This window comes from Corvus kubaryi, unplaced genomic scaffold, assembly GCF_017639235.1.
Source record: "Corvus kubaryi isolate FWS band 111438036 unplaced genomic scaffold, C.kubaryi_AGA036_p1.0 134, whole genome shotgun sequence".
NCBI classification, from domain to species: domain Eukaryota; kingdom Metazoa; phylum Chordata; class Aves; order Passeriformes; family Corvidae; genus Corvus; species Corvus kubaryi.
Genome location: NW_024580668.1, coordinates 2,653,653 through 2,681,064, shown reverse-complemented (window position 1 = coordinate 2,681,064; position 27,412 = coordinate 2,653,653). Strand labels below are relative to the sequence as shown.

General features: G+C 49.6%; 1 protein-coding gene across 1 annotated transcript; it reads right to left on the bottom strand.

The window, feature by feature from the left end:
* Window positions 1-913: 913 nt before the first annotated feature.
* TFAP2C (transcription factor AP-2 gamma) lies at window positions 914-10,467 on the bottom strand. The gene is made up of 7 exons (XM_042045398.1): window positions 10,224-10,467; window positions 8,540-9,016; window positions 8,274-8,325; window positions 6,591-6,813; window positions 5,822-5,940; window positions 4,349-4,490; window positions 914-2,656 (listed from the first exon to the last, which is right to left on the bottom strand). Exons 1-7 carry the CDS (start codon window positions 10,269-10,271, stop codon window positions 2,371-2,373), a joined length of 1,347 nt encoding a protein of 448 aa, XP_041901332.1. The 5' UTR covers window positions 10,272-10,467; the 3' UTR covers window positions 914-2,370.
* Between the last annotated feature and the right edge of the window lie 16,945 nt (window positions 10,468-27,412).

Sequence of the window (27,412 nt, the reverse complement as noted above, 5' to 3'; positions counted from 1 at the left end):
GGGACTGCATTGCAACTCAAAACCAGCTTTTTCTCCCAGTTCACCACTGATACAGGCATTCATTTCTTTGTGCTTCCCTCTCCTTTCTTCTCCCTGCACACCTCCAGTGGTTTTCCTTTATCCTTTAAAGGGAAAACGAGAACATAAAAATGATTTATAAGCAAGGTGTTCAGAAATGGTACACTTTGCCTCTTTTACACAGCTCTGGAAGAAACACTGCCATGATGTGAACTGAATTCTCACTTGACAGCCCAGTGTCACCTTCCTCAAGGATTGATCAGATCTTGAAGGGCCAAGGACACACTAAAGCCCAGATTTACGTTCCTTTTTCAGAAAGCACTGGAGAAAAAAAAGCCCAATTTCTCTTCAGGAAGGTTTGTTTGGCTATTTTGCATCTGAGACATCGAAAATTCCAGCTCCTGCCTCACCCCTACGGCACAAAGCGCTTTGAGGACTTTCTGCAAAACGTAAACTTCCTCAAATCAGTAAAACTGGGCTGAAAGCGGATGGGAGACCTCTCAAATTTCACACCCCAGGTTTTTGTGAATATTTGTCGTGAGAGACAGATTATTCCAAGACAGGCAGATTCAGCAGGAGAACAAAACTGGTAGGATTGATTTTTATTGAGAGGCTGCCTCGCAGTTTGTGTTTAAGCTGCCTATTGAAGCAGGCAGAAGGCAAGATCATGACATCTTAGGAGGGGAAAAAAATAAAAGATTCTTGGAGATACATAACGTGTTTAATTGAAACCATTAGTTTTACTGGCAAACAGCTTCATCTTTCTGTTCTGTTAATCCGAACAAAGTGCTGCAATTATGACTCAATACATAATGTCCTCTAGTGCTACTCGCCCCACATTCCCCGAGCAGAGAAAGAAAACAGAGCTGTTCTCAGTTAACAAAACATTCCATGCTTCTATCCAGAATACTTTTATTATATGGTTATCATATACATCAGAATTATAGTGGGAACATTTACAAATATCTGAAGATAGCTCAGAACCTCCATTATTCACATACACACTAACTCACACACTCGTTTTGCATGTCTACTCAGTTACCAGGTGAATGATGCACAAAATTATTGCTTTGTGAACAAACACCTCAGATTAAATCTAATCTTCAGTGGCAAGAATTGAGATTTAAAAAAAAAAAAAAAAGTCTTAAATACCCTGTATAACATACCTGTGCATAAACCTAAAGATATGTTTAGCTTACCCATTACCTTTGAAATACTTACCAAAAATTAAAATTTGAAACCCATTTATAAAAAAAAAGTATTAAAAAGTTCACCATTATTTACAAATCCGATTAAATTACACATAAATAAATATTTACATTCAACACACTGCTTCCCTTAATACACATAAAGCCTCCCTGGAAGTATTTTTTGGCCTTAACAGGCAAAAAAAAAGTAAAAAAAAAAGTTATGTGCCTATTCTTTCAAGTTTCCCCCCCAAATTTAAAAACAAGACAATATAAATATGTGAATAAAGCTGTAATATCCTTAGACACAGAAAGTGAATTTTCTAAAAGTATTTTCATTTTGAACTAGTCCTCATTAAAAAAATACCAAGATAATATAAACGGCAGCCAACATTGCTGCAGTTTTTAAAAGCCTGAATATTTCTGTAAAAAATAAGCATGTCAAATGCCATCTTAAGTCTAGCAGGATTTTAGTACTCTCCTATGGTAATCTGAAAAAAAGAACAAACCAAAACCAAAACAAAATAGAACAAAACAAAACAAAACAAAAAAAAAACCAAACAGAACCCCCCCCCCCCAGAATAATCTCACTATTTTCAGGTGTTTATAAAAAAAATGTAATGTACATAAATCTCTATACCGTTGTTTAATACTGCTTTATTGTTACTTCTGCATTTCGAGAGAATGGACCCCTGAAATTGTATCAGAGAGCAAAACAGGCTTCCATCTAAAATCTGTCTCTTAAAAACTACACACGAAGCTGGTCACCCACGAGATACCGAGATGTGGCAAAGAAATCTAAATAAATCTCTCTGTAGAATTCCATCAACCCCCCCTTTATAGCACCACTTTTACAGCAAAGGATTCAATACACTTGTCCCAAGTACTTATCTTCAGGTAATTGCTTCCACAGAACAGGGATACTGCAGCTTTTAGCAAGACTTGCCTCACGGATCCAGCAGGAATGAAGATCCTGAATGATTTTTTTTTTTTCCCCTTTTTCCCCTCCTTTCTTAAAAAAAAAAAAAACAAAACAACAAAAAAAGACAAAACCAAGAGGGAAAAAAAAAACCAAAACAAAAACAAACACCCAAATCTCTATGTTCCCCCTGGCAAGAAGATCTCAGTCTGTGTTTAGGAGGAAGGGTAAAGTCTGGTTTTCCTTTCACTTCCTGTGCTTGTCCATTTTGTCAATGGTTTTGTTGGTCTCTGCGGGGCTCTGGTCGCCAGCGTTCATGTAGGATTTGTCTGCTATTTTTAACGCTTCATTTAGGTAGTTCTGGACGGATGTCATGGCAGCACAGATGGCAGCGCTCCCAAAGCCATGTGTGATCAGGCTAAAATGAGTCAAACAGGCCTGGATGCCAGGGTCCAAGATGGGACTGGGTCTTGTGTTTCCAAGAGGAGTTCTGTCCTGAGTGAGGAGGTCTGTGAATTCCTTACAGATCTGCCTGCAACACACAAAGGGCTCACGCTTTACACCATGCAAATACACAAAAATAACAAAGAAAATTGCACCAAATATTTGGCATTTATGTGGGAATTACGAGAAATTCCGTGTCTAAAATTAAAGCCTGTTTACTAGCACCACTTCCTGACGAACCTTTTGTTGCATCCCCATCACAAAAACACTCTGCAAAACAATCTCTCCACCTCTGGTGCCTGGCTTGCCCTGCATCATTTGCTCCAGATTTGAAGTGGGGAGTGGGAATTCAGTGCTGGTTTCTATGAGAACTTTCACAGCTGCAGCTGAGTGGTTTAGAAAGACTGGAGCAGCTGAAGAGGAGATTTAATTTAGTTGTGTATATTCCATGTATATATAGGGAGGCCGAGACCCTGATCCTGCAAACACTAACACATATGCCTGGCAAAACATGAGTGCTTAATAATGCTCCAGCATATGTTGTTTGCTGCTTGTAAATCTGTCCCCTTGAAGGGATTTCACAGGAGCTGAGCAATCTTAACAGAATCATCACTTTATCAGAATTTCTCAATCACAAATGTCTTCCAGAGGATTATTATTAGTGCCAGTAACTATGCCAATAATGAAAATATTCAGGAGCAGTAGGAGTGCTCAGGAAAAATTAGCATCGTGTTCAAACTATAGGAAAGGGAGACTAGATTTCTAAATTTTCAAGAGATCTGTTCTTGTAAAAGAAGATCTCTTTTAAAGGAAGGCTGGATGAATTCAACACCAGGAGTGTGTTTTGCGTGCCTGATGTGAGTACAAAGTCAGGGCAATTTTCTCAGCAGCTTAAGCAGGTTTTTCTCAGCTCCTCTGCAGAGCGAGGGTGCTGTCAAAAGCAGGGAATTACATCGACCCCAAACCAAAAAAACATCACAGAGAGCCAATCATGAACTGAAGCTCTGTTAAACCTGAGCCTGGGAGAGGAACTCAGCAGGGGAAAGGGGACAGTGAGCACTCCAAACACCAGTTTTAGATAAGGTCAATACAGGTATTTCCTCCCAGGGACCTGCTCAGGACGGGGTTTATTCACAGGTACAAAGTGGCTGCAGAACAGCAGAACAAAGCTTCTCTCCTTTCCCCTTCCTTCCCCTTCACCGAGGTTTGTAACAGGAATTTGTTTAAGCACAGGGACTTTCCACACCTACCAAAGGATGGCTTCCAGTGAACTATAAAAGTCTTCAGCCATAATAGGGAAAAAGGGACTCTCCAGCTCCTGACTCCCGGAGTCCCAAGGGAAAGCTGGGAGCTGCTGTTGCCAAGGGCAGCTGTGAGGAGACAGGCTGAGCTCCCCTTGCTCCCAGTCCTGACACTGGTTCACGTTCCCAGGCCACACCTGCTCTCCACATCCTCGACCCTGTCACACCTGGGGACACCTTCTCCTTACAGTTGTCCTGGTAAAGGACTTTTCCTGAAGCTTTTACTGCAGTTGAACAGAACTGGCCCAAACTGCTTTAGTTACCTACAGGACTGTTACCCTTATTATTGGTTCAGACTGAACTAAAACTGCTGCCATAGCTGAATTCCAACCAAAACCAAATAAAAAGAATTGCTTCATCTTCCCAATTAAAATCACACACAAAAATCTACCAAACTATCCCTCAGTCACAGACAGTCACAGCAGACAAAAACATGTTCAAAAAGGAGAGAAAAAATAAAATCCAAGCTGAAAACTTACTTTGCAGCAAGAAGCATGTTCTTCCTGTTTGCCATTTCGTTGCGGCCCATGTGTGGTCTGGTTAAATACTCAGCCACTGCTTTGGAAGGAAACTCTGTCTCACACACGTAGCCAAAGTCACGAGCAAGATGCACAGCTTCACCTGGGTGGGTGAGAGGGAGTGCTTGTTAAGTGGTGAAATATCATTGTTATAAGGAAATCAGGGAAATGAAGGGGAAAATGCTGTGGATCTTTGAAGTGTATTCCTGTTTTAGAAAGGGACACCATTCGATCACTCATTACCATTTTCTAATTGATGGATCAGTGTTTCTTTATAAGTCTGCATTAAGGAAAAAAAAAGATTTGCATGGTGACTGCAACAAAAAAGAATTCCCTTTGCTTTTATACTAGAAAGAAAAATTCCTGTCTCTCTCCAGAATAACTGCACAGCAAAAAATACAACTCAGTCAAGATCAAATTGTCCACTGATATTTAAAAGTATCTGCCAACTAAATCCCACTTACATAATAAAAGTTTTCAGTTTAGTATGCTCTTGAAATATTTTTGCTTAAGAATTTTCAGACAGAAAACCAAACTGCAAGGTGCATAACCTTATCATTTTTTTTTCATTAAAACAATTTGATCAGGCTTAAAATAAAAAAGATTGGCATGATCAGTGCAATGTGCCTGTGTGCATGTGCACACACATCAGCTCTCTGAAACTTCCAAGGAAAGCTTTTAAATGGAAGTTGCTGCATTATAAACAGCAGGAAGGTATTGTTAGATCATTTTTCACTCTTCTCATTTCAGTTGCTGCTTCTATTCCTATTAAATTGTCCCACTACCAGGAGCTGCTTGAAACAGGAGCACCAAATGTAAACCACACACGTACATATATACACACCCTTCAGGTCAGCGTAACTGACAGAGGGTCCACAGAACATGGCACAGATTAAAGGGGCTCCAGTTTCCTACCAGGAAGTCAAAAGCTATAAATCTCACTTTATAAGCTTGTTTATTAGCAAAGCTTCTGAGGACACCGCTGAGGTAGGGCAGGACTGGAGTCAGCTGTCCCAGACTTCCAAAGTTTCCCAACAAGGAACCAAACCCGCTAATGTGATGAGTTTCACCCATTTTGCCTTCCCTGCCTCGCCCTTGTGAAACCCAAAACAACCCTCAAGAAACAGACTGGACGAAGGTGCCTTTGGCACATCCTGGCACGGAGGAATTCTGCATCCCTGCCAGCATCCCGGGATGCAGCCGTGAGGAAGAGGAGCAGGGGCTGGGTTTGTGTGAGCAGGGCTCACGAGAGAGGAGAGCCCCTCAAAGGCAGAACAGCCCTTCCTTAGGTGCTGCAACATCCCCACCACACTCACTTGAAAATTAACAAAAAACCCCGTATTACTTTCAAGAACTTTCTAACCTTTCCATGCTTTGCCTGGAGGATAAAAGCTGTACACAAGGGGAGAAAGTTTATTTTTAACTGAGACTGACCTTCCACCAAAGATGTCAATAGTGTCACATTTGCAGCTTTCCTTCTGCCAGCAGGAAGATTCAAGCCAATTTTATCCAGTTTTTCCCTTAATGATCTGCCACCATTTTTAGATTTGGCTCTGTAATTAAAGAGAAAAAAAACCGGCCTTATTTATCTTCAGGGAACACTTCTTTTTAAGATGAGAAATTCCAGTTACTGACATTCAATAGGGTTCTACTGGGGTGGGGAGAAGATAAAAAACAGGCTCTTTTCAAGTGACCTACTTTTTAAATGCTCTACTTCAAACCAGCCAGGATGAAACACAGCAGGTCAAAATCAAAATATTTTAAACTGCACCACTGAAACCAACAGCCGTAGAATGATCACAAGCCAATTAAGTGTATGCAAAAAAGGTCATAAAAAGTGTCCTTGTAATGATTAATCAGGATCATGAGATTTAATAAAAAAATCATTCCACAGGGAAACAGTTTGTCTTGGGAATCAGAGACAGCTCCATGAACTGGTTTTGAGACAAAACCCCAGCTTTAAACAGAGAATAAAAATTGCTGTCAGAGCTGTTAATAGCACTTCTCCAGAGGCAGCAGAAGTGCAAAGACATTTTATTTCCAAAGCCTATTAGGATTCAGCGTCGTTGGGCTTCTCAAAAATCAGGAACTCGCTAAAAGGCTCTGTGGTTGTGCTGATGTGGCTGCTCACACACAGCAAAACAGGGGAAATACAAACACCAGGCACGGAGGAGTGGCTGGGAGGGGAGGGCAGCCGTCCTACCTTCGCAGGACTCCTCCTAGCAGAGAGGCATTGAGACACTCCGGGGGCGAGAGCCGCCTCTGCACCTCTGCCACTGTCACTTTGTACTTGGACGTGGAGCTCAGCAGGGAGAGCCTCCCTGGCACGGAGCAGAACACTTCGTTGGGGTTGATCACCACCCCAATTAATCCATCCTTTTGGCAGGGCAGGCTCAGAGCGCTGTTTTTCGTTAGGGAGATGGGACCTGCGGGCGGAGGAGGGGAAACAGGTATTTTACAAAAGGGAAAAGTAAATAGGAAGCAGCAAGTGAGTTTTCTTTCTAGAAAAACAACCCAGGAGAGAGGATTTTGTTTGGTATTAAATGCTCACACCACTGGCCCCCGTCCCCAGCATCCATCTGCAGCACAGGGACTGAAAGGTCCCAAAAGTTATACCTGACCAGCTGGATTTTGCCCCTGGATTCCAAGGAGCTGCCAAACACAACCAAGAATGCTTCTCAAGGCACACAAACCCCACACCTCTGGAGCAGCAGGCTGTGAGTTAGCAAAGCCGTGCTCACAAAAACCCAATACTAAGACAGACTCCGAATTAACATCCTGCAGCTACTGCCGAAACTCCTCCCAAGTCAGGGCAGGGAGAAACCTTCCAGCTCCCGCTGGGCTTCATCTTCCACCTCACACACGCAGATTTAAGAAACCGCCTTTGGAATTTAATCCCAACAAATTCCTGCCAGACAGCACAACAGAGAGGGACACAGCCCGGGGAGAACCGAAAGTAAGGAGCTGCTCCTCGTTAATAGCTCCAGCCTTTAGGTGAGGAGGGACAACAAAGGCTTTGGAAGGAGCAAACCACAGATCCAGCTTTTCCATCCCCTCACAAATCCGCCCAGTTCACCCAGTGTGCTGCTGGCGAAAGGGTTAAAGAGCCGAGGTCGGCCCGCTCCCGGAGGGGGAAGATTTGTCAGTGGTGCATCTGACAGCAAAATTATTCTCCCATGAGCTAAAGGCAGCAATCAGCGCTCTGACACACACTTCTGCTTTTCCTCAGTTAGGTATTTGTTTGAAGTCTTCAGAGGAAAGTTCTGATTTTTTTTTTTTTAAGCACAAATTTGTTTAAAAACAAAAGCAAGGAAAAAAAGCTAAATTACTGTAAATTGAGTCAATACGTCTTCCTCCTTCCTCAAAACCTCAGCTACAAACCAATTTCGATTAAGATAAAGCCAAACAGTCTTCTGTCAGCGAACTCAGTTCTTTCTCAGGTCTTGTAAAGAAGTTGAAAAAAAAAAAGTTGGAAAAGAAAAAGAAAAAAAAAGCTGTCTTCGAGTGCTAGCAGCAACAAAAAGCCCCAAACAAACAAACGAGAGAAAAGCCCCGTGTCACTTTACACACACATATTTCAGAAAAGATTAAAATCCGTTCAAGGTCCTGCTTTCGATTAAAGCCACAACACAAGCGCACACGAGGGGATTCGTGTCCCCGCAGGAGTCTCACGCCCCGGGGCAGCCCTGGGAGCTTGTCCCCGCCGCCACCTTCCCTCGGACAGCGTCAGAAAAATCCAGGGACTGAGTGGAATAAAAACTCCTCCGCCCTCCCGATCCCAAAGGATCGGTCTTTATAAAAATAATAGGGCGTCACTTCACCGGTGCGTCATTAAACTTTTAACTATTGACAAGGGAAAGTAAAACTGCGGTGCCACCTTACTGACCTTTTCTAATGACAGTCTGGTCATGCATTAGTAAGTGTTGATCTTCCACATTCTGGAAAGAGAAAGGGGGAGAAAGTTTCGCACCCGGAAGAGCTGAGAGGGAAAAAGCCGGGGGCTTTTGGGAAACCCACCCCCTCCCCGCGCGCCCGCATCCTAAGGGGCGAAGCGCAGAAAATGAGGATTTCCCTGCACGGACGGGGATGGGATGTGCAGAAGGGGACGGGGCCCGTCCGGCCTCGCCGAGGGGGTGTCCGGGTGCTCCTTACCTGCACCTCCTCCATCTGGTGGGCCATGTCGTGCAGGCCCAGGTTATCGGCCAGCGCCGAGGCGTCCAGCCCGTGCCCGTGGGGCAGCAGCAGCTCGGAGCGCCGGAAAGTCTCCCGGCGGCTGCCGGCAGAGCCGCTCTCCAGCGCCGAGAGGTGCGGCACCAGCCCGGGGCGGCCGTGCGGGGCCAGCGCCGCCGGGTCCTGGCTCTGCCGGTTCGGCCAAGCGCTCTGCTGCTGGCTGGGCGGCGGCGGCGGCGGCTGGTGCAGGGGGTTGATGGAGAAGGGGTCCCCGAGGTGCGAGTAGGGGTCGCTGGACTGGGAGTAAGGCAGCGGCTGGTACGGGGGGGGGAAGTAGGGGGGCTGGAAGTCGGAAGCGCCCGAGTGCGAGAGCGGCGGGGCCGGGCTGTACAGGTGCTGGCTGACGGCGGAGAGGTGCGGCAGCCGCGGGTTCCCGTTGCTGCTCCCATCGTGCCGGTCCTGGAAAGCACACAGGGGTGGGGAACAACGGGGTGGCCGTCAGCGGGGTCTGGCGGCACGGCGGCCGCTCGGGGCTGCGGGTGGCGGCACTGGGGAAGGAGAGAGCGGAGCGAGAGCCGCCCTGCTCCTGCCCAGGGAGTTTGGTGTTTTTAAGGCACTTCGCGGAAGAAATCACCTCACTCCCAGGGAAAAAGTTACAAACCAGTTCTCGCTGCTCTCCTCATCGCAACTACACCAGACCAACCCTCCCGCTTGTGCAAGTCATCAGAAGAATCATTAAGACCAGAAAAATTCAAATCAGAGACGCAGCCGCGTTTCCGCCGCGCTGCCCCGGCTGGAAAGGAGACGCCGGGGCCGGGGGGGCTGCGGAGCCGCCGCCCTTGGAGCGATGGGGGACCCCCGACACCCCCATCCCTCCCACCCCCGAGGGGCGCCCGGGCCGGGGCTCCCGGCTCTGCCCGACGGGGAGGGACGGCGGTGCTGCCTCCAGCCGTGCCATCGCTGCTTCTCCCCCGATTTCCAATCTCAGCAGTCAAAGCTGAAATGTCTACATTGAGCTGATCCAGGGATTTAGCAGCTTCTGGCTTCACGGTCATTAAAATAACAGGGCTAGTTAATAAGAGGTGAATGGGGTCCCAATGGAGCGTGAAGCGGGGACTGCAGCTAATCTGTAGGAGCCGAGCAGGCGGACCAGCGGAGCTGGGGGCGGGGGGGGGGCACAGGGGGACACAGCCGAATTCGGAGAGATCAAAACCCGGGAGCACCACGCGGCGGGTGGGAGCCGCTCCCGGGGAGGAAAAGCGTGGGAAGGAAGCGTTCGCCCTGCCCGGCTCACCCCGCCGCGGCTGCTACCTGCCGGTCTCTCCGCATCCCGCCCCGGTGCGCTGCGCTCCGACAGCCCCGGGGCTCCGAGGTGCCCCGCTCCCGCACGGCGCTGCTCCACGCGGGATGCAAGCTCGGTTCTCCCAGTTGGGGCTTGCACCCCGTTTTATTCAAGAGTTCAAAAGACTCAGTAAATATATACATATATAAAAATAAATTTCGCACCTCCAAAGGAAAATGAAAAATTGCAAAGCGGGGTCTTCGGGCAGGGACAGCTGCCGCTCCCGGGGGCAGCGAGCGGGGCGGGCAGCGCGGCCCGGGGGCGGCGGAGCCCCGCGCAGGACCCCCCCTTCCCCAGCTGCGACCCCTCCCCGCAGCCTCTCACCTCGCAGTCCTCTTCGTACTTGACATTATCTGCTAGTTTCCACAACATGGCGTCCAGCGTCCGGACCAGGTGCGCGGTGCCGCGAACAGAACAGCTCGGCCCCCCCCCACGGGCGGTAAATCCACGTCGGCGCTGGGGAAGAGGAGCGGCCCCCCGGACGGAGCTCAGTTGGCAGGCATGAAGGCAGCTGACGGACTAACCCTCCGCGCTTATGGTCACTCGGGTTTTTTTTTCCCTGCCCAGACGCCCTTAATGGCAATAGGATTATCCTAACTCCTCCCCAGGGATGGCTCGGGCGCCGCAGCCGCCAGCCACTCAGGAGGGAGCGCGCAGCCCCAAGCCACTCCTTCCGCGCCCGCGGAGGGTGGGCGGGCAGCGCGGAGCCGGACCCCCCCCTCCGCCGCCGCCGGTGCTGCCCCGCGGGGAAGGGGTCACGCGTGGGCATCCCCCCGCTGCAGAGAGGCTTCCCCGCGTTCCCCCACGTGCTGCTTTCTTTTTGGGGGATGTGGGAGCAGTGCCGGGTGTTCCCAGCTCCTCCACGCGTGGAAGGACTTTGATAAACCCCGCGTAGGGCGGCGCAGGGCCGCCGCCCCCACACGCGGCGGTTTTTGGGCGAAATAAACTCGGAAAAAGTCCACGCAGCAAAAGCGAGAAAGTCCGAGCGCAGCTGGGGCTTCATTTGCATAATTGTCAAGAGTTGAATTACTGATTACAACTTGTAAGCTACCGGTGTTTAAGGTATAATTTACTTAATGATCCGACAAGATTACTGCAGTGGTGTCGAACCCCTGGCAGGTAAAGCAGCCCTGATTCACCGCCTCCGATCCGGGGCTCTGGGAATTGTGCGACTGCTTCCTCGCATCGGTTTCTTTTTATTTTAATTTTTTACCTTTTCCAACGAAAATCCCGCCTGTCTAATCTTTTCGCACAAACTCGGGGCTGGGGAAGCAGGTGGAAGGTGAGACAGGCATTTTCGGACGCCGTGAGCACACTTTCATCTAAGCTTAGAAAATACTTCCCTGCCAAATTGCTACCTTTCTGCAGGCATTTGATCTATGCAGTTATGTGTGTCAGACAAAATGAACATCGTTTTCAAAAGCAACGACTTCTCCCAGTGTTTTAAGGTGCATCCGGATCACTGCTCATTTACATAAGAGGAGCAAGTGTTTGTTTATTGTGGCAGAGACAAAAGCTGACCCTGGACAGTGCTGGCTGCGGAGATCTTGGCTATCAGTGCCCGGGGACGAGCCGCCTGAGAGCTGCTATTAAAGGCCCGAGATAGACCCACGTCTCCAGATTAAACCAGTTCACACTTCACTCACATTTTCCCCCCGCTAAAGATCAGGGAAGAAAAATACCACGAACACTAATTAAAGTTTAAAAAAATCCAAACACCATAAACCCCTCCATCCGACTAAATGAATGATCTAAAAATAAACCAGAGGAGGACGAGGGTGCTGGAAGTAACTGTTGGAGGTGTTATCTGCCTTATCTACCACGCAGGTGCTGATTTGCAGCAGTTGCAATAAGCCCATCATCATCAGCGACTCCACATTATCATTTTTGGTGGAGTCTCTATTTATTTTTTTTTTACCGACGGTGTTTTTCTTCCAGGGATGTTTCTTTGAAATGCAGTTCGCGACGATTATTAGCGAGTGTGCTTGCGCTGCTCCTGGCGTCATTAAGACTAGGAATCTAAATAATAAAATACAGGGGGAGCTTAAAGTTCATTTGTATTAAAGGGACAAGATGGTTTAGAAAGAAACGAGGAGGGGAACCGTCGAGTTTCCCTGGTTTGAGATCAGCTCTTCTTCCTTCCAAAGGAGAATTGTAACAACGTTGGTTATTTTTATTATAACCTCAGAAGCCAGATTTTCTTCCTGCTCAGAAATGTCACACTGAAAAACGAACACGATTTTATCATTCTTTGGAATTGTCCGTGCCTGAACACCTTCGTTTTGGTGGCCAAAATCACGAAGATGAATTCGCGTTCTTATTATTTATTATCTATGAATAATATTTATAAATAGACCTGTGGAAGAGGATGAGGGATGTATAAGAAATTACCTAAACAAGGCGACCAAAATAAGCACTTGGCTTCCTAAACAACAAGCCAAGAGAGCAGAGACGAGGCTAAACACGACAAAGTTCGAGACAAACTTTCCCGTACATCCACTTGCTCCTCGCTCCGTGCTCGCAGCCGCTGCCGGGGACCGGCGCAGGGTCCGGGCTCCGCGGGGAGCACACGGGCAGGGCGAGGCGAGGGAAGGGGAGAGAAGGGCAGGCAGGGAGCGAAGGGAAGGCAGGGCAGGGACGGGCATCGCCCGCCGCCTCCGCCGGGTGCCCGGCCCGAGAGCCCCGCGGCCGGCAGGTGATGGATGCGGCCCCCGCCCCGGGTGCTGATGGCGAGGGATGCTTTGGTGTGGCCGGGCACACGGGCAGCTCAGCTGGTCCGGTCCTCTCTGAGGGCTCAGGCAGGGGGATAACGCTTTTTGAGCCCCTCCCTCTCCGCAGCGTGGCTTTCCGCAGCCCTCCGCGGTTCTCTCTAACCGGGAGAAGCGGCGGCGGGCGGGCCGGGGGTCCCCGCGGAGCTCAGCGGCAGCTGCGCCCGGCGAGACGCTCCATTTCCAGGAGACTCCCGGGCACAGGGAATGCGCGGGCAGCCAGGGCTGCTGCACGGACACCGAACCTCCCTGCACACGCCTTTGAGACACGGGGCAGAGCTGTGCAAGGTCCGAGCAGCAGCCAATGGGGGGGGGGGGGAGATGGCTCCTGACAGGTGGCGGCTTTTATTTACTTATTAAAAAATAATAATAAAAATATTTTTTAAATTGGTACTCTTACTTAGGGGATATCCCCTGATTCCAAGCAGAAGAAGTGCTTTGCTTCGTGGCGGCTCAGTTCCCTTTTTGACGAGGATGCAGTTTCCCGTGGGGACCACGAAGCACCCCCAGGCGTGAACACGCTTCGGGAGGGGAGCCAGAGCCCACTGCTGCGCCTCTGTCACAGTCAGTAGTTTTCCTATTTGGCAGCAATTAAAAGAGAGCGTGGGGATGCTAATTAGTTACATCCCTCTTCCTCTAAAAATTATTTAAACACACACATATCTGTATTGTTAATGAGGCTGCAGCAACCTGTCCGGGTTGTCGCCTCGGCTCCTGCAGAGCTCGACAAAGGCAGCTGCTGCCCCGCGGCCCCGGGAGACTCCGCGGAACTTCCACGGCGCGGCCGCGGGGAGGGGCGGAAAGCGGGGTGTCCCCCCCCCCATCCCGTCCCGCCGGAGGGGCAGGACCCCCGCACGCAGCCCAGAGCCGAGGGCAGAGCCGCGGGGGCGGGGCGGCTCCCGGGGGGGCTCAGGGGGTCCCCGGCACAGTGCCGCGGTACGTACGTGCCCGGCGATGCTCCGCAGCAGAGCCGTGGGCAGCCGCCCCCGCGGCCGAGCGCCGACACCTGGGCGCGGAGGGGCGCGGGGGGGCGCGGAGCATCCCCACCGCGTTCCCCTCCCCCTGTCCTCCCCCTCCCCAAACCGGGCCGCCCCCTCCCCGGGAAGGCACCGAGACCCGGCCCTGCCCGGCCGTTCCCCGCTGCCGGACGGGTCCCACCGCCCGCGGCAGAGCCGGCACATTTTAAGTCTTTTTTTCCCGCTGCTCCGCCGTTTCTCCTCCCTTTGCGGAGCCGCGGGGGCCGCGGGGGCCGGTGTGCGTCGGTGCGCGTCGGTGCGTGTCTCCCCGCGGCTGCCGGCACCCGGAGCATCCCCGAAATCCCTGACTGACGGCAGCCTTTCCTCGCCCTCCATTGTGCACCCCCGGGAGGGCAGCGGCCGCTCGGGAGCCGCTGGCTCAGCCGCAGAGCCCCGGGCTGCCACCAGCTCCCCCGAGGCTCCCTCAGCACCTGCCCCGGTGTTAAGCGTGCTCAAGGCCAGCCTGGACGGGGCTTGGAGCAACCTGGGCTAGCGGGAGGTGTCCCTGCTCAGGGCAGGGGGCTGGAATTGGATAATCTTTAAGGTCCCTCCCGACCCAAACCATTCTGTGATTCTACGATCCTACACTGGTATTGGGGGTGCAGTCAGCGCCCGTCAGGGCTGTGAGTGCGCTGGTCCCCCCCAAAAGTGAAGGTGACAGGCAGTGGAGTGGGGCTGCCCTGACAAGCACTGATTCCCTTCCCAGCTCCCTGCCTCAGCTCCAGCCCTCACGTCTGCAGGAAGTGAGAAGAAAGCGCCCACACTTTCTTCATTTTCCCCCAACCTATTAATTTGCTTAATAAATACAATCCCAGCTATGTTTTCTTCCTGCTCCATCCCTCTGGAGCTGGATGGAGCAGCACAGTCCCCTGGCCATGGTGTGCCATGAGCCCGCAGCACAGAGGATGTTTAGCAATTCCTGGGCAGAAGTGACAGGCTTTGGCACCAAGCGCTTTTGGGCCCTGGGAGATGCTCCATGGCGTGTGGCAGAGGTTCAGCAGTGATGTGCAGCTGCCTGGGGCTCCTGCAGAGGAGTTTCTCTGGCTTTTGTACACGAGAAGATCTGTCAGGCTGGATGGTTTGCGGCAGGAGACGGATACCTGGGAGAGAAAGAATTCACACGAGCCTGCCTGCAGCCACAGAATGGGACAGGGCACAGGAACACCCAGATTCCCAGCCTGCCCCTGTCCTTGAGGCAGGGGATGACCACAAATACGACAGCAGCTGCATTTGCCTTGGTCTGCTCATTCATAAAACAAGGATAATAATCCCAGCAGTGGCCAGAGCTGGATTCTAATCCGATGGGACCAAGACAGGAGTGGGAGCTGTGGTCCCCGGTCCCCATCTCTGTCCAACGACCCTGAGGAGCCTCCTCAGGGCTCTGACATTTTGCCTGCAGTGCAATGATCATTCTGTTCTGGAGAGATGCTCTGACTTTTTAAATTCCCTCCTCTTTATGTCCATCAGGAGCTGTTAGCCAGAGTGCTGCTCCAAAGGCTGGCTGTCACTGCTGGACACTGTGTAACCAAACTCAGCTCCCTCTTGCAGGGAACAGGCTCAAAATAAAAGAAGATCAAAAAACCCCAAACAGTAAAAACACCACAATGCTAAAAGCAAAATCAGGAGTCATATATTTAGTTCGGTTTTTTCTGAAAGTAAAAAGATAAACAGGCTCGTGGCACCATAGACAAAATTCATATTATAAAAAATAAAGGTTGGCGATGATGTTTTATGCAGACAACTGCTGGGGCACAATGGTGATGTTTGGGGAAGGTTCCTCCACGGACAAAGATGGGCACCAGGTACAAAGGGTCTTTTCCATCCCTGAATTTGAGGGGTCCTGCAGCCTGTGCACCGTCAGGGTACCAATTAAGTGTGTAAAGTGCATTTTTAAAAATACTCACTGCTCCATGTACATCCATAGATACACACAGACATGCCAAGTTTAAAATCCTGAAAGGAAAATTATCTAAACACCTTCCAAAATGATTTTGGGCACAATATAAAGCAGAGATGCAGACAGCAGGAGGGAATGAATTTACAAAGCAGCAGTCAGTTGCATTATTTCTAGTTACCTTTCACTCTTCAGGGGTGATGAAATGAGTAAACTGACCTTGATGTCAGGACAATGGGTCATGTGAGTTGAAGCTGAGGATTTTCCCTGTAGGCAATTTAAATAAGTAAAGAAAACATATTCAGTTACTCTCTTACTTCCACAGTCCAGTTTCTTGAAAACTCCTAATCCCTCTAAGTAGCCAGTTTCCCCTGGAGTTCTCCATCTCAGCTGGACAAAATCTAAACTGTATCACAAATGGGGGAAAAGCTTTCTCAAGGATTTGGTTTTGGTTACTCTTGCACACACATGTAGGGGCTGAGTGACCTTTTAAAATAGATTTATTTTTCCCATGCAAATCCATTTGTGAAATTTCCTGCAGCACTACTTCTGCAGACGCACAGAGGAAATACTCTGAGGTGAAAGAATTCACACTACTTTGAAGTCTCTTATCCAGTTCAGGTAGTTGCATGCAGGTGGGATTGTAGAAGGACACAGACTTGGGATGTCCAGGTGATTTTTCTTCTATTAAAAAACCCACATTCTTCGCTCTTCAGCAACAAAACAGAGGCAATACAATTCAGGGTGCTTCAGTTCAAGTGTAAATTCAGGCAGCACTTCAGGCATCTTCATTTCTGGGCTTCCTGGAATTTAGGAGCCGCAGTCCAGCAGGCAACACAGTGCAAGCAGCTCTAAATCTCTTCCTCCTCCTACAAAAATCCAACACGGGAAAGCACGAAGGGTAAATTCACTCTACCAATGCAAATGTATTGAAAATGAAGCTGGCACTAACTTGCAGCAGTTTCATGCTGCATAAGATGTCTTTTGCCCACACCATGGCAGACCTGGTCCATCATCCTGTCCCCAAAACCAATTCACAAAAATTCCAAAGCCGACCCTAACCCCGTGGTTTGACTGACTCAGCAGAAAGGCAGCCCCGGTCCACACCTGATCCAGATCAAATTTGGACTGTTTGGTGAGCTGGGTGTCCAGAGAGCTGCGATTAACAACGCTGGGAGCGTGGCCTTGGACAGCAGCCGAGGGAAGCCTTGGAGGGACGCGAGAAGAACTGCTCCTCCCTCTGGGACACAGGGAAGTTTTACTTTGGAGACCGGTGGGACAAGGGTCTGTCGAGGAACGAGAGAGAATTTGGAGGGCAGGAAGGCAGTTTTTACAGATGACAGCCGGACTGGTGCAAGGCGGATGGTGCCTTTGAAAGCCAGCCCTGATGCTGAGAGGAGAGGAACGAGGTCACCACTTCCTTGTGCCGGGCTGCATTAGAATTGAAAACAATCACAACAGCGAAACAAAACCAGCTCAGCTCAACAGATGCAAATGCAGTGGCAGACACGGGCTCAAACCAGGTCAGGCTGCACCCATGCAAATGATGGGTTAGCCCAGAGCACGGCGAGGTGGCCAGGGCAGGGTGTGTGTGGGTGGCTGCAGAGTGACCTGAAGCCAGCCCGGGCCGGGCTCTCGGGCACTGCCTGCCCGGGGGGAGGCTGGCACACCGCCCCGAGAGGCTGCAGGCTCCCAGGCCCCTCGGTGGGATGCGATTTTCCTTGGAGCCCGTGCCCATGTGGCTCCGCAGGGAGGGTGCGAGCCGGAGTAGCCCGAGGGGAGCTTTGCCAGTAGAGCCAGAGCGATAAAGCGCTGCTCTTGTGTAAACACAGAATACACCAGCTAAAGTGCTCTTCTGTCAGCGTAGCTTATCCCGGCAGGGCTCTGCCAGGGGAATCCTCGCTCCTTTCAGCCAGTCTGTAAATCTGTTGTGGTGTGGTTGGGAGCAGCATCACCGCAGACAGCACCGAGCTGTGCACCAGGTCCAGGTTGTTCCCAATTCCCGAGTCACTGCGGTGCTCCCTGGTGGGGACAGGGATCACCTGCTCTGTCGCAGACAGCACACAGAGACACCACAGTGGCTGGGGAAATAGGGCCATGTGTGAGGGTCCTCCAGAGCCCCCAGTGCCCCAGCAGTGCCCGGGCTCCTTGTCCACGCCCGGGGCACCAGCTGCCACTTGTGGCTCGTTCCAGCCCCGCCAGCCAAACCTCTCTGAGCCCACAGTGCCTTCTGGAGTCCAAACCTGGCTCTGCTTAATAACAGAGGGGTGTGGATGGTCACAGGGAGGCTTCCCAGTGCATGGGAGGGAGGGATGAGTTCACACTTCTGCTGCCACAGCGGTTGCCCAGCTGTGGTTCCCTGGGACACTGAGTGGAAGAGCCCCACGCTGTTGACTTCTCTGTATAAAACTCTGCTCTAACCGGGGAAGGGAAGGGTCTGAGCACTCACCTATTTCAATCCTGAGCCCTCCCTCCCTAAAAACCTCCCTCAGGTTCTCGGGACGTTGTGCTGTGCCCACGGTCTGTGGTGAGGATCCTGTGTGCACACAAGCAGGTGAGGAGAATTTACATCTTCAGCAGACCCAGACTGAAAATCTGCCACGCTCTGCTTGTCTTCAGCAGCTCTGCACTACCCACACACGTAGGCAGCACCCCGTCTTCCTGCCCCAAAAGTTTTGGGATGCGGTATTTCCTTGTTTAGAGTGGGGAAGCAGGAAACAGGGACATGTAAAGCATATCTACAAGCTACAAAACCTCCACCTCACCCTGCCTCTGCCCCGAGCTGGCCAGATGTGACCTGGGAGCTCTGGGAGCCCTTGCTGTGCCTGGGACACCAATTTCCTCTGGAGCAGGCACAGAGCAGTGGCTGGAGGCCTCCCAAACCCACTGACACATCCAGCCAGCTCTGAGCAGGCACAGGGAGAGCTCTGCTCCCTGCAGACGTGCCCAAAGGGTCTTGCTCAAAGCAGGAAGGCTGCGATGGCAGAGAGGCGATGCTGACTCCAAGCACAGCCTCATTTCGTCCCTGGGATATGGAAAACCCCTGGGTGGAGGCTGTGGCTGTGTGGCCCCGTGTGAGCTGAGCAAGAGGGTTCTGGCCAGGCTCCCCACGCACACACCTCGCTGGCGGGACAGCACCTTGAGGCTCTGGTCTCAGAGCAGTCTACCTGCACCATGCAATTGCTGCTCCTTGTAATTTTCCCTGAGCTGGTGCCATTGCAAATGCCATCCTTATCTCCCTAAGTACAGATCCTCTCCCGAGTCGTTTACAATGTCATACAGCAATTTGTTACATAAGCTCATTAAGTTTTCTAATGCATCTATGTTAATAGGCACATAAATATGGAAATCTTAATTTCAGACCTGTCTCTGAAAAGCATTAGCTGGGAAACTGGTCTGAGAAAAAGCAAACCCAGCCCAGGAATACCCAAGGATTTATCCAGGGTTTGGGTATCCCTGTGATGAATGCAGCAGAAGTTGTGCTCCTCACTGATCATTTCTGCGACCCTTTAAAAGCTCATTCCCAGCAGAGAACCTTCAGTTACTTTGCTGGGTTCCTCCCACCCTCAGCAATGCTGCAGTGACAGGCTATTTTTATCTCTATTATTTTTTTCTCTTATCACAGGTGGACGATTAGCACAAATAAAAGGGCTCTGGTTCTCCAAAGTAAACAGCGACATTGGCTGCAGCCCAAGGACCTCCAGTGAACGACTGCAACCAGCAAAGTGCCTTTAAAAAGGGTTCAGCAGAATTCCATCCATATTAATTTTCTGTATCATTTATAGTAGTAAATACGATTTCAGGTGTATTTGTGTTTGGCTTGACACCTTTAATTTGGTGATTTAACATGGGAGAGCATTTCCACACCTCATGATCCTTCCCTGCAAGGATCCTGACAGGAAAGGAGCTCTCAGGCCAGGCTCCTCTGCTCTGGTCCCTCCAGCACAGCTTCTCCAGGAGCAGCTGTGCACTCTGCATTCATTCCTTAGGCACCTCTGTGCCCCACCAAACACTCAGGGCCTGCAGAGGGAGTTGGCTGCTCCAGAGTAACACCCTGTGTCAGACTGTGCTGCCAGGAGATGCCAAATCCCGTCTGGAGGCATCCAGGGCCAGATGAGCCATTCCGTGGCCACATTGAAGAGAACTGGTTCAATGTTATGATGGTTTTTAAGTGGTGAACTGGCTGGGCTGGTGGTGGGATGGGTGCTAGAGCAGGGCAGAGCATTGTGCTGGTGTCACACCGTGTCCCCATCTCAGCAGGGATAAATAAATGTGTCCCTGCTCTCCTGGGGTGCTGCATGGGGCAGCAGTGTCCCGATTCACTGGCACTGCATGTGGCCTCAGGCTGCTCTTTTGTGGAGCACCAACAGCTCAGCAGTGCCAGCCAAAAAGGGAGCAGGGGACTTTTTCTCTTCCTTCCTTTTTTGAGCTCTCTCAGCAGCAGGATCCAGCTCCTGGCACTTATTGGATCACTCCATGCATTGCTTCTGCTGTGTGAGTCTTCTGCTGCCTTAGTGAGTTAAAGTGGCCTCCAGAGGACTCCCATGGGGACCAGATGCCCGGCAGGGAGCTCCAGCCTTCAAAGCCTCCTTCCTCCTTGGCAGCTTCTGCTTTGCTTTTCCAGGTCAGCCCCCCAGGACATTATAATACACTTCCCTCTCCCGCCACTTTCCTTGCCAGGTAGAGAGAGCAGCGCCATTCCCAGGCACTGGATTTGGGAAAAACCCTTCTCCTGGCATAACTGGGACTGGAGGCACCTCTCCTGACCCCAGGCATGTCCTCAGCTCTGCGTTCTCCGGCCCGGCTTTCCCAGGAAAATGCTGCCAATCGCTCTGCAGCCCCCACCCCTGCAAATGGCACCTCGTGCCATTGTCATCGATTGCGAAATATTGCAAATTGCTAATTAGGCAATAATGACCGATGGGAAGGGCACATCCCGGCTGTTAACTGGAGACTCCTTATCTGGAAGGTTGTTTTCAGTCACCCAGGAATTACTAAAGCATGGAGGAGGAGAGAAGCAGACCAAAAAGAGCAAAACCCTCACTTTTTCAAGTGCTCCTCCATTGCCCTGCCCAGCAGGGAGGGAGGGCAGGCACCAAACCCTGGCCCAGGCTGCCCAGTGCTGCTCTGGTTTCTGCCCCTATTCTCCAGTTACTCCCATTTCCCAATTAATCTCTGTGGTCATGAAGAAACAGGACTTTAAATATTCAAGGATTAGCTCTTTTTTTAATATATAGCTAAAAGGTGAAGCTGTAATTAGCACTAAGCTGGGCCTGTGTGTATTGATCCCTCCCCACTTCTAAAGGGAAGATTTACACCTACTCCTCTGGTTTCAAATTGGGACATTTCTCCCATTTCACCCCAGTGCTGGCTCTGCCCTCTGCACAGGCGGCTGCAATGGCTTCAGCAGGTTAATTAAACTGTGAATTACTGCCTGTCCTCAGGGGTGACCCTACGAAACCCCGTGGTTGTGTTTCTGCAGAGGAGCACCTCTGGTTAGAGAGACACAGAGCTGTTCAGGCTGGCCCCGGGCCAGAACTCACGGGCCATGTCTGAGGGACAAGCAGCAACAAAAATTAACATCCCCATGCCCTAATTCCCCACACAGAGCCTGGCAAATGCACACTGCTCTAAATACAAGCAAAAGAGAGCCAGAAGGGAGCAAAGAACCTGTCAGACTGGGATGGGACCCCCTCTTATCCTGGCGGGGAGGATGCAGGTGCTCGGATTTTTACCTGAGTCCCCAGCTCAGACAACAGCACAGGGCCAGAAGGCTGACACGGAGGGGACCCTCCCTCACTCCCCTAAATCATGGAATCACAGAATGGTTTGGTTGGAAGGGACCTTAAAGATCATCTCATTCCACCCCCTGCCATGGGCAGGGGCACCTTCCATAGACCAGGTTGCTCCAAGCCCATCCAAGCTGGCTTTGGACACTTCCAGGGATGTATTTATCTATCTATCTATCTATCTATCTATCTATCTATCTATCTATCTTTTCAATTCCTTATGGCTGTACCTTGGTAAAAACAGTAAAAATAAGAGAAATCAGAAAAGTCGATGAGAAGGTGTAGAATTGTCAAAGGCAGCTTTTGTCTCACCTATGGAGGTGTCCAGAAACATTGACCAGTTCCCAAACACCTCCAGAATCACGGCTCAGAGATGTCTCCAGACAAGCAGGAGTGAATGATCATACACAAGAAGCAGATTTCATGGTCAAGATTAGCCCTTGGCTAAAGAAACAGTGGTGAAATTACAGAGGAAATGTCAGGTGCAGAGCTTTAAACATTCAGACTTTTTTTTGAAAAGTAAAATTAGCTAAAAGCTCAGCCCAAAGTTTGCAGCCTGTTTGTGTCACCCTATCTTTGGCATATCTGCAAACAGGATTGCTGCCCTTGCTGGGACCTACAGGTAGAGCTGGGCAGCACAGGAATTCCACGCTCAGTAGCTTTGGGGAGAAGATGACTGCAGCCAAAAACAATATTGAAGAATTAACCCATTCAAGCAAACTGATTTCTTTTAATGTAGTATTTCCTATTCCTTTTGCCCAAGGGATGCTTTGAACATCCCTGTCTAATACTCACTGTATCCAAATGATGTCAGCTCTTCTCACCTGGATGCAGGCACGAGTCAGGGTGTTCCTCTCCTTCCCTGTCCAGCTTCATCTCCCATTCCCAGAAAAAGCAGGAAAGTCCTGCTATCCTGCCTGGTGAACCCTGATTATTTCCTGTGAATGTTCAAGCCAATCATGGTATGTTTGGCCCCAGAAGTACCAGAACATGAGAGGCTTTTCTGGAACACTTCTTGGGGATCAAACCCCCCTCAGTTTTTTCCCCGGGTGATATCATTCCCTTGGGTGGGGGTGTTAAACCAGCAGCACCAGTGGCAGAATGAAAGGAGCTGTTATTCTCCAGTGCAAGATGTTTTCCCATTCTTCATGAGGAGCAGAAAGCCCTCGAAGCTTATTAGGAATCATACAAAGCAGGATTTATATGCAGCCTAGATTGATGAGCCATGTTAGGCTACCTTTTAAAAAATCACAAAGCGGCCCACACCCAGTGCAAATCAGGGAGTAAAGGCTTTTAACAGACAGTCTGTGAATTCTTTAAAAAATATTCCATCCTGCCTCTACAAAAGGTTGGTGAGGAATTTACAAACGTCCTAATCCCCCCCTAATCCTTTAAAACGCAGAGCTGTGATCACAGATGCTGTTGGGTGATTATGTGTCCTCAAGGGCTTGTTTGGATACTTATTTAAGAGATACCAACTCACTTTTGTCACAGAGAGCCAACCGTGGCTTGATATGTTTTTGTTGCACATTCTTCTGAAAAGAAACCCCAGGTCTGCTTGGAAAGGCAAGTCACCCCCATCCCATGCCACTGCCACAGCTTTTGGGGACAACCAGAGCTCTTCTCCATGGATGAGGTCATGTAGTTCATGTTCATGGAAGATTCAAGTGCAGAATCTCCTCTCCTTCCTCTCAGCCTCAGCTGCTTCTTCTTTGCAAGTGGGGAGAGCACTGGCTCATCTCATTTTTAAAAGTATTTCAAGACCTACGCAGAAGAAGCTCCAGAGAAGGCACAGTGTGTTATTACACTGGTGGTGCCTTCAGCAAGCTCTTAATGGAGACTTTGACTGTTTTAAGTTGTGTGTGATATTTCTGTGTGCACAGATAACCAGGGCAGAGCTGACTTTTAACTGCTCATATGTGTTTAATTAGAGTTGCATTTTTAATCCTTTTAATTTGTATCTCTTTCTTAATAACCTCAGCTTGGCAAGGGTTGAAAAGGAATAAGTGCATTTGAATATTGGGTAAAACTTGGTAACAGCTGAGCAGATTGTTTAGCAAAAAGGTTGCAGAATGTTCTTTAAAGACTATGGGTAACAGTTGTAGCTAAGATGAGGTTTGCATCCTTTGAGAATAATTTCAGAGCAGCTTAACAAAAATACTCTGGAGCTCAATATATCATCCAAGGTATGGGATGTTTATCAAGGCTATTGGTCTGTAATCTCCAGGCAGGTAAGATCACAGCAACATCGATTTCTGCAGCACAGTTCTGAAATCTCAATGCAATCACGCTATAAATTCATATTTAACTTTTGAGCCAAAGGAGAAGAAGTCATTGCAGACTACTGCAATCCCTGCTGATGAAAGGAAACATGCTCAGACGTTAAAAATCCTACGGGAATGCTCCAAGCTGAATAAGTGAAAACAGTTTCAATAATCTCTAAACCTGGAACCCAGCTCTGTTGGGGAGGAATGAACCCATTTCACAAGCACTTGCTGCTTTGCTTCAGATAAATCTGAAATTTCATTAAAAAAAAAAAAATAAACACCTCTCATTAAATACAGAGGAACCTGAAAAGAAGAACCTATAAAATCAGCAAATCCAGTTGCAAATTCTACATGAATTTTACCCAACACTGAGGATGGATCTCAGCCCCTGAGACAGACCGGACTCCTCAGGCAGGTGGTTTCTGCTTTAGAGGAAACAAAGCAAAGAGATCATGTAAAAAGATCACAGAAAAGCACAGTGAGGGACACTTTGGGTATCTTGTGTGGCATGATCTCCTTCTTGGCAGCTTTGCTGCACCATCAAAATCCAACATTTTGGTGTAAAAAATGACCACGCTGGGGCAGTGTCTGTGCCCTTCAGGTGCACACAGGGCTCTGCTGGGTTTGCTGTTTCTGACTAACTGCTAATCGAGGCCAGTTCTCAGCATGCTCCCCTTCCGTGATCCCCAGGCTCTCCCCAGTGCATGTGAGGGATCACCACACAGTGAATAAAAGTCTATTTTTCTCTGCTATCGTGCACAGGTTGTTTGGAACAGGCCCATGAAGCCCCCAGCTGCTGTAGCTGGCTGGGAAGTGGAGATTTCAAAAAAGGCCAAATGTTAAAGCAAGAGCTTAATTTGGGCTCTGGCAAAATGCAGCATCCTTATTCTCAGGACAGCTCTCTCATAGGCAGCAGCACCACAAGCTCACAACCAACTTCATTTTCCATTTCTGACCCCCAGCCCAAGCTGCTGCACCAAAACTGGGCACCTCTCCTTCAGGAGCTCAAATCCAGCAGGAATTCTGGATTCCAGATGCAGAAGGCTCCCTGTTCCTCTCAGCCAGCATTCCTTCCCCTGTGAGAACCCATGCCTACACTTCAATTCAATATAAAGGCAAGTCCCTGCACGAAACTTGTTGCAGGTGTTGCATATCTGCACGAAGTGATCTCCAACAGTCGTGTGAGCAGCAAGTTTGCCCCACTTTGATTCACTCTGACTCCTCCAATTTTGCCCCAGATTGTTGTGGCCACACAGCTCTGGGATGTTTTGAAATCAATAATCGTTGCTCTGGTCAAGCTTCTTGCTCAACACCGCTCCTTGTCTGTGCTGTCCGTGTCTGAGGGGATGTTTTGTGCTGGGGATTCTGTGATGCTTCCCAGAAGGCACCAGAGTTCTCAGACAAAATTATATAGTTTTCATAATTCCTTTTGTTCATCCCATCACTCAGTTGTTTTCATATGGACCATTTTCTGACTGGAAAACAGGGATAATCCCTGTGATCATGACATGCCACCAGCCCAGCAGAGCACACAGAATTCACCACAGCAGCAAGGGCTAAGTGGAAGCAGAGTTTTCTTCCCCCCTGCCAGGAAAAAGCTCACTAATGTGCCACTGGGAATTCAGCTGTTGAGGAGAACCTCTGGCCAAAGAGGTGGAATTTCACCAGGCTGCTACTGGGCCAATGGATATCCTCCCTTCAGAGGTGGCAGGTGGTGTGATGGCATCTGATGTTCTCGTGTGGGGGTACAAAGTGGTGACAAACACAAAGTGTGACAGACACAAAATGACACCTTGGCACATGCAGGAGGCTCAGAGGGGTGTCCTGCCTTTCTCTGTGCAGGTGGGGAGAGTTTGTTGGATCCTTCTGGAGTGGAACAGTGAAGGATTCCATTATTCTGGCTGTCTGAAGGGGAGCAGTTATCTCCAGCACAGCTGCAGGTGTATTCCCAAGGGAAGGATCAAAGGAAAACAGAGCAGCATGGATGCCCTCTACCATCCTGGAGTCAGGCCCTGCCTGTGTCCTTTCTGCTCTTCACCTTTTCCACTGCACCTCCAAAATGCTGCAACTGTCCACCCTTGTTAGGGATACAAACTCTGGGAATCCCTGCCTGCCTTGAAGTCCTTTCCTGGCAATATTATTTAGGCTGGTGTTGAAGCCGACATCATCAACTACACCTCAGTGAGGGTGTGATGGCCCCTGGGAGGGAGGAAGCAGGAGGGGATTGCATCTCTTAACTCACCCAGCCAGCAGGGCCTTTTCTTAGTGCTTTAGTTATTTTTTTTAAACCAGGACGCTGCCACCTCTGTTTGACCAGACCTCAAACACCAAGGGAAGATTGAAGCAAAATTTAGCAGCCTGTACCAAGCCCGGTGGGCAACACAAGGAACACGACAAGAGCAGAGCTAGTGCCTCCCTGATTCATGGTCTGAAACCCTCCTCCAGTGCCAACAGCTCTGGTAGGTGCCAACCCCACAAGCAGCCAGATCATTGTGCCATCTTCTCCAAAAATCCTGCCCTGCCTTTGATATGTTAATCCTGCGTAAGGCAAATTCCCCCATTAGAATATAGTCCATTCTGGTCTCCCTGCAATCTGCATGATCCAGTTCAAAGTTAAATTAAAAATCCCAACCTGTGTGAATGTTGCAATCGCATTATGAAATCTGTAAATCTATTTTTAATGTCTTAATGCTGCTCTAGTTGAACAAGGCAAGGCGACTGCTGCCTGGCATTTGCTTTACACTTTTTTAGATTCTCATGCGCTTGTTAAATATTCACTCTGCAGCCTTTGCATTTCCAGTACTGCAGGACCCTAAAATAGAAGACAAGTTTTTCTTTCCCTCTTTTGTTTTTGAAATTCCAACTTGACTCCGGGATCTCTCCAAATCAAACGTGGAGCACTAAACACTGCAAGGAGAAAATGTTCCATATTAATACAGATGCCAGAAAATAGGATTTAAATCCCAAGCATGCAGCTATTTGCACTGTTTTTAGGGGGTGACAGAGCCAAATATTTGATTTCGTTTCAAATTTAAGATATATGCAATGTTAATTCTCTGAGTAGCTTGTTTTTATTAAGGAAATATTTGAACATTGCTGGAACAACTCTCCCAAATCAACATCTAACAGGACATTTCTTGGGGGAGTAGTTTGTGCTTTTCATTCGGATCTGGGATGGAAACAAGCCCCAAAACACTGGAATTTTCTGTGTAACAAACCCTCTATTTTCTGACCAACTCGCTTTGAAAAATCAGTGTATGAACTGTCAAATAAATCCTGCTGTTCTCACTTGGGAGTCATCCCATGAAAAGTCGGGCACAGCCTCTCCCTCTTTGCAGCCCTTCTCTTTACCACTGTTAATGCTCCCCCACTCACAATTACGATGAATTCCTCGGTTTTAAGTGTATACAAACATCACATGCATGCAAACAACGGAGACAGCAGGAAAGGATGGCAGAGACGACAGATTTATCCTGAAATCCCGCATTTCCCAGGGCAGACGCCCCAGCGAGGCTCTGTGGCAGAGGACACACAGCGGCTCCTGCAGCGCTGCGGACCCCGCGGATGCTGCGGCATCCTCGCCACCTTCATCCTCGCAGGGACCCGCGGGGCACGGGGCAGGTTCTGGAGGGGCAGCTTTGGCACCGCTCTGGGTACGCGGGGCTTTCATTACGCTGGAAAACGGCGATGATTTACAGCGCGCTCGGGGAGTTTGGGGCACTTCGGGCAGCGAAGAGCCTTTTGGAAGGGTCGGAGTTGGGCTTTGGGTTTGCGGGGGG